Source organism: Schistocerca nitens, chromosome 4 (assembly GCF_023898315.1).
Source record: "Schistocerca nitens isolate TAMUIC-IGC-003100 chromosome 4, iqSchNite1.1, whole genome shotgun sequence".
Lineage (NCBI taxonomy): Eukaryota > Metazoa > Arthropoda > Insecta > Orthoptera > Acrididae > Schistocerca > Schistocerca nitens.
This window is the reverse complement of record NC_064617.1, coordinates 774,686,440-774,699,954: the sequence shown is the minus strand read 5'-3', so window position 1 is coordinate 774,699,954 and position 13,515 is coordinate 774,686,440. Positions and strand designations below refer to the sequence as shown.

At 37.1% G+C, this 13,515-nt stretch overlaps 1 protein-coding gene across 1 annotated transcript in view; it reads left to right on the top strand.

Annotated features, from left to right (window-relative positions):
* The window catches only part of LOC126253124 (FAS-associated factor 1), a 144,385-nt gene that overhangs the window by 18,906 nt on the left and 111,964 nt on the right, over nucleotides 1–13,515 (top strand). The window contains exons 4-5 of the mRNA XM_049954253.1: nucleotides 2,382–2,562; nucleotides 8,390–8,672. Of these exons, the coding sequence (XP_049810210.1) occupies nucleotides 2,382–2,562; nucleotides 8,390–8,672 (464 nt within the window). The remainder of the gene's footprint in view (nucleotides 1–2,381; nucleotides 2,563–8,389; nucleotides 8,673–13,515) is intronic.

The window sequence follows — 13,515 nt, the reverse complement described above, 5'->3', positions numbered from 1 at the left end:
AATTGTTCAGAACCAATTAGGTTGTCAGCTAAATGTTCATATAAAATCAAGTGTGCTGCAGTGTTCGATATGTCTGATGATGCTTCCGTCTCATGCTGTCATATGGCAATCCTGATCAATCATCTTGCGCACAGCACAGAATCCATCCATTAATCTCTCCTTCTCTCTCTCTCTCTCTCTCTCTCTCTCTCTCTCTCTCTCTCTCTCTCTGTAACAAACAGCCTTTGTTTATAAATGTTCATCTCACATTATCGGTTTCGGCATACTGCTATCATCAGACCTATTGTGAAATAGAAAATATAAAAAAATGGAAAAAATCAGTAATGTGACAGTAAACCTAGGAATACATAAAAAGATAATGTAATTAGCAGCCATATACACCTGCCAAATGTGCCTTTAAAAGTATTCAGATTCAAATACCATCATCGAATAATGTTACACATGCGAACATGAAGTGCTGATAATGGTCTGGGGGCATGCTATACTTCTCAAACACAGCTAAGTCAGTAGAGGTCACTAGTGGTGTGGTACATGAGTAAATCAGTATCATAAATTTTGTAGTTTAAAATAGAATATGCATGGTAATTAATTAAAATGATTTCATGTTAAAAACTGTGTGTCGAACAATGAAATACAAAATGTAGAAATAAAATGTGTAGTAAAAATATGAATGAAACATTTAAACAGTGAGACTATTGATAGAAACTTACTGGCATGACATTGTGAACAACACAAGATTGTTTGAAAGTTATAATAAAAGGTGTGAAAAGTATTACACAGTAGAACTTTTCAACAGAAAACCTGTCAGGATGACAAGGTGAATAAAACACAACCTTATGAGGAGATGATCAATGAAACAACAATTGTTTAAAAAGTGCTAATAGTTGATATTATATTTGGAGTAGAATCTAGCTAGCACTGCTCATGGTCTCTCTGTGAGATGTTTTGTTTTCCTGTGGAGTCTGGGGCTTCCTTCTGCAAGCAACTTCACAGGGAAACAGAACAGCTTACAGAGAGGCTGTGAGCAGTGCTAGTAGGATTTTTCTCTGTATCTGGACATTTATTAAATAATTTTTGTTTCATTGACCATCTCCATGTAAGGCTGTGTTTTATTCAACTTGCTGCCGGCCGAAGTGGCCGTGCGGTTAAAGGCGCTGCAGTCTGGAACCGCAAGACCGCTACGGTCGCAGGTTCGAATCCTGCCTCGGGCATGGATGTTTGTGATGTCCTTAGGTTAGTTAGGTTTAACTAGTTCTAAGTTCTAGGGGACTAATGACCTCAGCAGTTGAGTCCCATAGTGCTCAGAGCCATTTTTTTTATTCAACTTGCTATCCTGAAAGCTTTTCTGTTGTGTAATACTTTTCACATCTTTTATTTTAACTTTCAAACAATTTTGTACTTTTTATATTGTCCTACTAGTAGGTTTCTGATAACTGCCCTTCACTATCAAGTTTCATTCAAATTTTAAGTATGGATTTTATTTTTATATTTTATGTCTCATTGTTAGAAAGAAAGCTTGCTGTGTTAAATCATTTTAATTAATGACCTTGCATTTTCTATTTTAAATTACTAAATTTATGATAATGACACCTGTGTTCCGCAGTGCTAGTGCATCATACTGGCTTAGTTATGTTTGTTAATGATGACCTCAAACCATTGCCAGCATATTATATGTACCCATGTGTACAGATGATTTGACAATGATATTTGCATGTGAACATTTTCATGGGATGTATAACATGTATATGTGACTGCTAGCTATGTTACTTTTCATGTATTCCCAGGTTTTCTGTCACACTCCTGTTTTTTTTTCAGTTGTTGTATTTGGAACAGATCTGATGATTGCAGTAAGCCAAAACTGATAATGTGAGCTATAGAAAATATGAGATAAAGGTGGACATTTATAAATAAAGTGTCAATCACAATCACAACATAACTTAAATGTCTTAAGCATGTGACAACAACCTATTTCAGCTGATCTTCACAAAATTGATAGCTGGCATGAGCATTATGAAATTCTACAAACGAGTTATAAACAGTCCTTTCTGAAGGTGGTTGATTACCAAAAGGTGAATGGAGACATTTGAGGTATTGTTGATGAGTAAGATCTTTATGGAAATTGTAAAAGTGTCTTACAGCAACCTTCGCATGAAATTCAATTTTTTTGTGACAGCCTTTCTTTAAATGCCCAGTGTAAACAAATTACTTAGACAATTTCTGAGCTGTCATTGTTTTAACAGTAACAAATGGCAAAATTTTAAAACAGTGGTAATGTCACACCTTGGTAATGTCATCTACTGGTGGTTTATAAAATTTTAAGCTTGCTGTTGTAGAATTTCAGTTTGTTTCTGTTTGTGTCTCATGATACTGTTTTGTTACAGGTGAACTAAAAAGCACTATATTTGCACGTTTGGGAGTGCCAGTGTGTCAGCAGACTCTTCAAGGATGGAAGAATAATCCAAAGTCTGATTCAGTAACTTTATCTAGCCTGAATCTACCAAAAGAAAACACACTTTATGTTATTGTTCCAGACCTTGAAGACGGTTGTACTGCTGCAGAAGAGTAAGTGGCGGTCTCTTGGATTGCAGTTAGCCATTAGAACTTTGCTTGTATTATGTTTAATCTTGTAATAATTCACGCATGGGACTTACTTTATGGCTGTTTAACATTGCTCAGCGCTTCATGTTGAGCTCAATAAACTGCAGTATTTGGCTAGTTTTCATTGCATTAAATATAGTTTTATTGGTCGCATACAGTTGTAGCTATTGTTTATAGCTAAACTTTTAAACTTATCGAGAAAAACATTGAGATGTTTTGTTGCACATTTCTTGAGGGCTTAAACATGTGCTTCATGTATCTTCATATCTGAGTCTTCTGTAGCACAGTTTGTTAACACCCTTTCCAGAGATGAGAGAGATAGGTGTGTATATGCTTAAAGAATGAATGGTTTGCTGACTTCATGACAAGCTATACTGTACAACACCCATTCAATTTGTGATCAGCACTTGCTTTGTAACTTGTGTTCAGACTCTTAAACATTGTTCTGTAGCTCCATATTTCAGATATTTCAAGCCTGTTCCATTCAGGTTTTCCCATTGTACAGTTTACTTCAGTGCAATGACATGTCAAAAGTTACAATTACATGATCGTTGTTCCCTGAAATTCCAGAGAGATTCATGATGTAACCTCTGTAATGCGTCTCCAAGGGATGGACAGTCAACATAGGAAAGGTTTCAGGGCTTTTTTCGGTAATTTATTTGATAAGATGTTAATGTGAAGGCCCCACAGGCAGTCAGTTATGATTCATTCCAATACAGTCTCTGCATGTTCAGCAATTTGCTCCTATATCTGTCAGTGGCATAGGTAAGACAAGTTGGTAAAGTCTGTCGAAAGTGATACATTGTTTTTGCTTGTCTTAAGAATACTCGTACCATATTAATTTCCATTATTTTGTATAGATTTGTGTGCAATTCTGATGATATTACTGCCATTGGGGCTTGGGTGAGTGGTAAATACATTCATCTACTCAAGTATCTACAAGGATCCTTCTATGACTATTCTTAAGAATGTATCCCCAGAATAGAGAGACTTGAAAAAATAGTAGTTACATTAATGATCTGCTGTGGGCAGGACAAAGCATGTCATTTCTGCATTACCAGTTCTTTTCATCTGAACCCAAAGGGATATTTTAGCTCAGAAGTGAGAAGAATGCTCTTGAAGAAAACACACTGAAGCATAGTCTGCAGTTTGTTTTTTATGGCATGTAATTTTAGGGATGGTATGATAAATAAGTAGTTTGAACTGAGTTAAAGTAAGCTTTTTCCAGTTGTTCATTCACTTAATTTTTTTGACCCATGTTCTGGTGGAATCAGTTGACCTTCAGTTATATGCTTCTATGAATGAATATGTGGTATACCAATTTTTATGACTTGCATTTTGTGTATTTGCAACGGGATGCTCTTCAGTGTAATGGGAACTTCTGTAGTAGGGACTATTTAATATTAAGAAGGGGACACTTCCCGATATTCTGCAAATATCATCTACTTGGTCACAAATTGGCTTTTTGCTTGTTAGACCACTGTCAGGTTGTAAATGAATGTCAAAACCAAATATGAAATGTCATGCGGGTTACACAAATGTACATTACTAAGCTTGTGTCTTGAAACCCAGTACCAGTTGCAGGTTGTCTGTGTGACAGCTTCCAGGGGCAACAAAATTTTGATTTTCATTATTTCATTTAATTGTTAACTGAATTTGAAAATCTAAAATGCTATCATAATCTAGTCATTAAAGGTATAATTTTATGTCGAAAGTTTACAGTATTACAGTTAGAAACTATGTTTGTCTTGGTGGCCCACAAATACCTCGAGTTTATTCATCCAGTGTTAGAGAATGAGGGCGCTCGGCAACTTCCAACAAGTTTTAAGCACAATTTCAAACACTTTCTAAATTTTTCTCGCTTACACACTTAACGGAAAATATTTAACATGTTAACTCGTTTGTAAAATAATCAGACATATGAAGCTGTTTTATGCATGAATGTCTGATTTTTTTAAAGAATCGAGGATTGACTGGTAGTACTAATAAGAGATACCATTTGTTTACAAAATGAAGAATTACCTTTATTGTTACACAGAAATTATTACGTTTTACCAAAAAAAGCAAATAAAATTGTTAAATTTTAAATAAATATATATTTGACTATAATATTGTAATGGCATTGTTGCTTTGAGTGCCAGAGTTGATAACAATTAAGTGATGAACGATGAGAAACTGAAAATGCCAAATTGGTAGTTGGTTGTCGGTAGCCAGTTAGAATTTTACGACATTGTTGAAATTTTTGGCAGAATCATAAATAATGCATGAATTAGGTTATTGCAATGAAAAACATGTCTCGAACTATGCTACACATCTGTCTATTACGATCGTAATTTCATGTTGAGATTTGAATTGACTTCACTATCAGAAAACAAAACTCATAATTTCCAACCAGACCTAACCCTTGGGCTGTGCTACAGGTCTGTCTATTAGCACATTGGTTATTCTTCCTTTGAAATCGAAGACACATTTAATCAGTTCACATCTTCCACTGAAAGAAGTCATTAGAGTCAACAATTATCTTTGGCTACCATATATCACTACACAATTGGCTATGACCAGTGTCAGTGAACTGCCAACTTCAGCACACTACACAAGAGCTGCAGATACCTTAAGTGCATTGTAATCCAGTGTTTTCTTAACTGATGTTTGGTAACTCATTGTGTTCGTGAGAATCAGTGTTACATGCTATGTAATATCTTGATCTTTTGTGCACTTAAGTTTCCATTAATTTTAACGAGTGATATATTTTGTATTACTTTTCTTTTTTCACGGTGCTTCGCCTGGTACTAACTGTTTCAGTTGGACTTAATAAATGTATCTGACATTTAATTGTGTAGTTGTAGAATTAGTTACCCTAATGGGTGCATGTAGATAATGATGTCATGTTTGTTTTCTTTTCGGTGGTGTGTGGGAAACTCTTCAGTTTTCATGTTGTTATTCTGCATGTTTGGTGTTTCTTTGCATCTGCAATAGACTGTAGTTTGGCAGCTTCATTAGGCACTACTCCTCTATGTTTAAGTTTGAACACACACTTTGAAACCAGCAAACTTGGTTCAGTTTACAATTGTCCAGACTTCCATCAGCTGCATTCAGCTCATACTAATTAAAGATGAACATGAGCAATGTGGTTAGCTGTTGTAGATTTCGTAAATCTGAGAACGACAGAATTCTCGTTACATGCAAAGGTAAAGCACAGAAGTACTGATGATGTAAAATTCTGTTGTGATACTTGGAGCTTCAATAGTAACTCCACATTTTTTACAACGTGAACTGGGAAACTGAATAGGTGATATCAAGTGCCCATTTTGTGGGGAAAACATATTTACCATACTCCCATAAATATGTTGGGTTGAAGGAAACCACTCACTGAAAAGCAGAAGCATTGAACTATTGATAGGCACACACAAAAAAGGGAGAATACTTGCTACCTGCAGAGTACCCTTTTTTATGAGCTAGAGTAACCCCCCCCCCTCCCCCCCCCCCCACACACAGACCTGGCTATGAGTGGTCTCCTTTAATCCCAAAGTATTAATTCTGCCAGAACTCTCTTACAACATTTGTACTTAAATATTAATAAATAAAGAAATGAAGTCACAACTGTTGTGACAGAAACTCAGTTGGACTAGAACAGTGAAATGGATAATTGAAATATTTGAATTCATGTGGTGATGCTCGAGGTAATGAGATTGAAAATAAATATCAACACAGAAATGATAATTGGGACCCTTGGAACAAAAATTTCAAATTGAACTTGAAGACAGTTCATCATACAGAAATGTTGGGTAGTGATAAGATGGACATTTGAGGCTCTAATAAAAAGAAAAGTAAAGAAAGATATTCCACCTGAGAAAGTAACAAATCCCACTGAAGAAACATAGAGTAATGTCATTCACGGGCTTTGAGTGAGTTCAACTGTACAGTTTAAAATAACTTGCTGTGTGATGTAGCTATGGATGTACAGTTGTTTTCATGGGGAAAGATGGAGCCAGCTGATGATGTAGGTATCTGTGAAGCAAAAGAGATTTCTGCTGTAATCTACAAAATTAAGTTTGTGTTCATCATTAAGTTTGTGTTCATAATCATGAATGAAGGACAGTGATAATTGCTTAGGCAGTAGACGGTAAATACTGCTCAGCATCTTCTACACACATATGGTTTTCATGGGTAAATCTACATGGGAGACAAAAAACCGAATAGTAGATGTAGCTATTGATGCAATTGTGACATTTGTGATCAATTTGTATGTATGCCTGAATGTAATATTTTGTAAGGGTATGAAATGGAGCACACTCGAACTCAGTCATAGGTAAGGCATGGGGTAGGCTTTAGTTCATTGGTGGAATATTGGGAAAATGCAGTCATTCCACAAGGGAGACAGCTTATAAAATACTCATGCATCACATCCTTGAGAATTGCTCAATTGTGTGGAACACAAACCAATTAGGACTAACAGGCAGTATTGAATATATGCAAAGAGCACCAGGACAAGTGGTCACAAGTTTGTTAAACTCACTGGAGAGAGTCACGGAAATGCTAAATAATGGCTGATGTGTGAAGACTGATGTCAGCTATCCCCCAAAAGCCTACTTTCACAGTTTCAACAATTAATCTAGAAATATATAGTACCTGGCAACATTATTAGGTGCAGCTTCATTTTTTAACAAAATACAAATTTAGTGGGTGTAGAAAGTTGCAAAGATCATTTTGATCAGTGTAAATGAAATGATTTAACTTCTTTAAACATTACATGTTGTTAATAATAGAAAAATCATGCAGTTTTAATATTAACTGTTGTTAAAAGAAAAGTCCAGTAAGCAGAACTAGACTTAACTTCTTATTACTTCATCATGCCACATTCAGCAGCTATTATTGTTTTGTTTTACCTTGACATACTGTGAATATAGGCTTCTACAGTGTCTTGCATCTGTGGGTGATGATACCAGATTTGATAATCTTTTCAGTGAGACGAATTTTTGTGATGCTTGTTTCCCTTGCCATTTCCCTTGTCACCAGATCTGAGACATTTTCATTGGGTTCATGTCGGGCTAATTTCCTGGCCACAGTAACAAATTGCTGGAAAAAAGTTTTTGTTGATAATGCTGTGTGGCATCTAGCTCTTTACTGTATAAACATAAATGGTTCTCCTCTTCCTTGAAACTTCCTTGTGCTGATCTTGCCTCATTGTTTCCTCAACAGAGTACAGACGTCCAGTGCCCTTGCCACTGATGACAGACCATATCTTGACTTTGGTGGGGTGTTTCACAGTCCGCACAATACAGTTGGAATGGTACTTTTCACCATGGTGCCTTTGTACAAACAGAGATTTATTTTTGTACAAACGGAGATTTATTTACCAAAATTTCAAATGTGGCTTCATCACTAAAGCAAACTTGAAACAAAATGAAAAAGCCATTAAGATTTGCTTTAGGGTTGGTCTAAAACATTTTCCACTACTGTATGAAGGGAAATACTGTCTTAATTTTATGATACCTGCCAATTTCTAGAAGTCTTTAATTTTGATGCTTGTGCTCCTGTGCCCAAGCAAGAACATATTGACAGAATGTCAGCAGTTAATTTTAGCTTTTGGGCAGGCCTACAAGTTGTGAAGTTCATTTGTGAAAATCTTTATTTTTAACAGATTAACTATAGGGTAAAATAATGGTTATGTGGTAAACACCACTATCTTTTACTAATGGTTTGCTAAGTTATTAAATTTGGGAGTGGACTTCATTATTTGCCTTATCATTTGTGAAGAGTGTGTTAATGGTATGAAACGATTCTGTTGCAGGTCGAAATTTGTTGAGAGACTGATTCAGACGTACACTCTTAACATTCATGATCAAACAAATAATAAAACTTACAAGCTAAAGTTCTTGGGCTCTAAAACTATTCTTGAAGTGAAGACTGATGTGTATACTCTCACAGATATACCAGTGAGGCATCAGGTGTGGAAAGGTTGGCCACCAAATGTTGTAAATGACAAAACAACATTAGCATGTTCTGGCATAAATTATCCATCCCATGATTTTGTTTTGGAGCGAGCAGCCTCTACAGCCAACAGTGATAAGAGAGTAAGTCACATTATTCTTGAAAATTGAATATTATTTTCTCTGTTTTAGTTTAAGTGTTTATTCTAGTTGCAGGGGTAGCAGTCTGGACTATTGACAGATCTGGCCTTAAAACATTATCCATCATGGCCGTGCAGTGTTGATACTGTGGCACAGCTGTACGATTTAATGATGATCTATCCTCTTGGCTAAAATATTCCAGAGGTAAAAATAGACCCTCATTTGAATCTTCAGGTGGCGACTAAGCAGAAGAGTGTTGCCATCAGAAAAAAAACAACTTTGACATTGTACATGTTGGGAATTAGATAGCAGAATCCATTAATCAGTTAGTGAGGCTAGGGAATATAAAAACGAAACTGGGTGGTTGATGTTAGATATAGTGGAAATTATTGACGTGTGTTGACAAGGAAAACCAGTATTTTTGGTCAGGTGAGTAGAGGGTTATTAACACACAACCTATAGAGCTAATGCAGGAGGAGGACAAATAATGTGTAAGAAAATGAATTGCTGGTGAACAACACTGTGAGCACATTATCACAACGTGAAGTGAGACATTACATTTTTAGGATGGCATGTCCCACTTCCAAGCTTCCACGACAATGAAAGATGTTCATGACATTTAGTAGTAAGTGTCAGACATTCCACTGTGGGAGTTGTTATTACAGTATATGCAGATGGATGAACTGTTTGAACACATCACTTCTGCAATGTGAGATGGTGAGTGGAATGTCTCCACCTGCTGTGTGGGGTCATGTGTTCCTTGGTGGCAAGCTTTGAGGGTGCTTAGAAGAGAAGGAGAAAAAGAGAGGTCATGGCTACAATGAACACTGTGGTAGAGACTGTCGAATTGGCTTATATAAAAATATACTTCTCAGCTTGGTCTTACACAGGCTACATATGTCAACCCCCTTAGTATAAGAGATTCTGTTGTAAAAGACGGTGATGATGTAAAAAAAGTGGAATACAGAACATTTAAACTTCAATTATTTACATCATTCCAGCAGCTTGGAAGACAATTAATGCTTTCTTACAGCAACCATCCATGCATAAGGGGAGGGGAGGGGGGTGGGGGACTCTGTGAAGGCTGATGTAGCGTGGTTAGGGGGGACTGAATAGCGGATCCACATCAGCAAACATCAAGAAAGGCAACTGAAAGAAATTTTATTAAGTAAATCTACTTATGTCAAACATAAGTAGGTTGCACACAGGTAATGTAACCCAGTGCCATACTGAAAACCATAATGATTCCATTTCAAACCAAAGTACCATTGGTTGCGAAAGCTAGAATTTTGTGTGTATGTATGTGTTTGTTTGTGTTTCTATCGACCTGCCAGCGCTTTCGTATGGTAAGTCACATCATCTTTGTTTTTAAATATATTTTTCCCACGTGGAATGTTTCCCTATTATATTCATATCATTAAAGTAGATACAAAGCCACACAAAGCCAACTTATTCATTGCACTCGTATAAAAACGTTTATGGTTCGTGTATTGACAAGAAGAAAGGCACTACAATTAGATATTTTGTAATTTATATTAATATTTGCATGCAAAATACTTCAAAATAATGCTCGAATAAGTTTTCCATTCACATTCAAGAACGGTATTTTTTTGTCCACTGACAGTATGTTCCGTCTGTTAGTCAAAATTTGACCAGTTTTCAACTGCACACGTTCGACCAGAACAAATATTGCTACAGAACACAACTGCCAGAGAACTAAATAGTAAAGGTTGGGATACTGACACTTTCTTTCCAACCACCATTTTAACGGAAGTTGATGTTCATGTCACAGATCTTTCTATTGTTGCAAACATTTCACAAATTTATTTTAATAGCAGTGTCATGGCGCTGGTTCATTTTAAAACGTGGCACCATGCTGTCTCTGTTACCGGTGTGAAAAGCACGGTTTCCAGTGCCTTCTTTACAGTGCTACTCCACACGAGATGATGAAAAGAGTGAACAAATATATGACGGAATAAAACAACTGGTTGAATTTATTAAAAGGGATAAAAATTTAATTGTGATGAATAACTGGGTAGAATTTTGCATAGAGTATAACATAATCTTTGCAGTCACTTGGTTTAAGAATGAATGTTGTATATGTGAGTGATACCAAGATACACCAGAAGGTTTCATACGGACTATGTAATAGTAAGATCACAGTATAGTCACCAGATTTCAAACTGCAAAAAATTACCAAGAACAGATGTTAACTCTGACCATAAATTATTGTTTATAAACAGCAGATTAAAACAGAGAAAATTACAAAAGGTAGAAAATTAAGGAGATGAGACCTGCATATGTTTAACAAACCAGATGTTGAGAATTTCAGTGGGGGTATTAGGGAATTGCTGATTGCAATAGGGGTAAGAGGTACAGCAGAAGATGAATGGATAGCTTTGAGAAATGAAATAGGGAAGATAGCAAAGGATCAAATGAGCAAAAGGAGAAAGCTTAGTAGAAATCCTTGGATGATACATTAGTATTGAATTTAATTGATCAAAGAAGAAAATATAAAAATGTAGAAAATGAATTGGGCAAAATAGATTACTGATGTCTAAAAATGAGATACAGAGGAGATGGAAATGACAAAATCAGGAGTGGCTAAAGAATAAATACAGAAATGTGGAACCATGCATGACTAAGGGAAATATAGATGTCATTTATAGAAAAATTTGAGAAACGGAAGCGGAAAATGAGAATCATCTGTGTTAGTATTAATAGCTCTAATGGCAAGTCAGTACCAAGCAAAGAAGGGAAGACTGAAAGGTGGAAAAAATATATATAAAGGGAAGAGGAAGTGGGTGCAGATGATCTGGGGAAAACAACACTGAGAATATTTTGACAGAACACTGAAAGACTGAAAGTCCCTAGTTAAAATACAGGCACTTGGAGTAAATGATATCCCCTCAAACTTATTGCGATTCTTGGGAGAGCCATCCATGACAAAACTATTTCACCTCATACACAAAATAAATGATCTGCTGGATGCTCACAACTCATAATTGCATGCATGGCAAGCTTGCGCCCCCCCTCCCCCCCTCTAAGCCATTGTAGTACTTCTTCCTTCACTGCGGTTTTATTCTCTCACTATAACTTTTCTCTGACTTATTCTCTAGGATGGATTTCTTACTGACAACTTGTCACTTTATGGAGTTGATTCTGCCTTCTCCAGCTTTGTTCCTTTAGTTTACACATAATTCTGTTAATATATGTTCTGTTCCCACATCTGGTTGTGACAACCTTTTTCAAAAAAAATTATGAATTTGGTTCAGGGAAGATCACCCACTACCCAGCATGGTAGCCAGTCCTGTATGATGTCCCCTCATCATGTAGGCATCATACTGTCGATGCCTGAGCTGTCACCTCTCGGTGCATTCTGAGGAGTATGTTCCCATCTGTGTGAGAACGCTGGGCACTGTCCATCACATCAGGTGACCTTTGCTCTGGCTGGTACAGTCCATGGTGAGAATCCTCGTTCATGGTAGGCACCATCATGACAGATATTTGGCATCATGAAACAGCCAATGTTATCAGTGAGTGACAACGATGTTCCTGTGTCTTTGCAGACAACCACAATTTAGTGCTGATAGCTACAACATGAAGAACTTTTCCTCCTTGATTAATCATGGGAGGAAACCAAAACCAAGTGACTTGCAGACAGTTATTCCCCTCAGTTCTCGGTTTGCACCAGAATAGATTGCAGGTTCTTTCTCTCTATGCTAGTGTTTCTTTTGAAGAATATTGAAAATGGGTTTGAACTCTCTACTCTTAGCAAATTGCAAAGTGGTTCAACATTAATTAAGGTGGCAAATCCTATCCAGTTGCAGTTGTTACTCCCTTTCAAACAACTTGGTGATAAACCCAAAAGAATATCAACATAGTGTAGGAATTCAGTTTTCAGCTGGATCTTACGTAGTAGACAAAGGACTATATGAATACTTGGAGTGATGGGGGACTCACTGTGTACATTGAGATAGCGTGACAGGAGATGGGGGATTCACTCTGTATGTTGATGCAGCCAGACAGCAAGATAGACACTGGTGCATCCATCTGCTGCAAAGTGAAGCTGTATTTCTCACCACTGATGTGGTGTTTTAAATGCCAGTGCTTTGAGCATGTCTTCCCAGTGTACACACAACCAAATTTGTGGAGACTGTGGCTGGCTACTTCACAAAAATTCACCTTGTGTGCTACCTCTTGTATGTGTCATTTGCTGGAAAACCCAATTTCCCTGATCACCAATGTTTGCTACCTTACTCAAGGAATGCAAAATCCAGGAACTGAAGGTCACAGATCATGTCCCATATTCTCAAGCTCAGAAAAAATATGATTGTTCGTATCCAGTCTCTGTCATACACACCTTTGTCATTGCTGTGGCCAGGTTATCAGTACTACCCAACATATTTACTCACTTGACAGTGACATCCAGTAGTTGCGTAAACAAGCTTGACCGTAGGGGTGATGGACTTCTGCTTTCATGGTTCCTGTGGTGTCATCTGTGGGAACCACTACATGCATCCGGCCAGAGAACCAGTGTACATCTCTGATGTTTAGCAGTGTCAGGGCTTCCTCTTGGCAACCTTTCCCTCAAGAAATCCACAGACAATTGGCCCAACATCAGCCACTGAAGGAACTACAGACTGTGGGTCCCAGGACTGCCCACTCTTCTTCTGTTCGTACACCCACAGTGGATAAGCCCTCAAAGGGATCTCAAGTGCAAAAATTTGTGAAGAAGAAGAAGAAGAAGAAATCTCAGGAGAAGGCGACTCCAGTGGCACCAGAGATGCCAGATCCCCTCCCCCCCAAGGCATTGGACTCAAAACCAATGTTTGTTGATATTCCA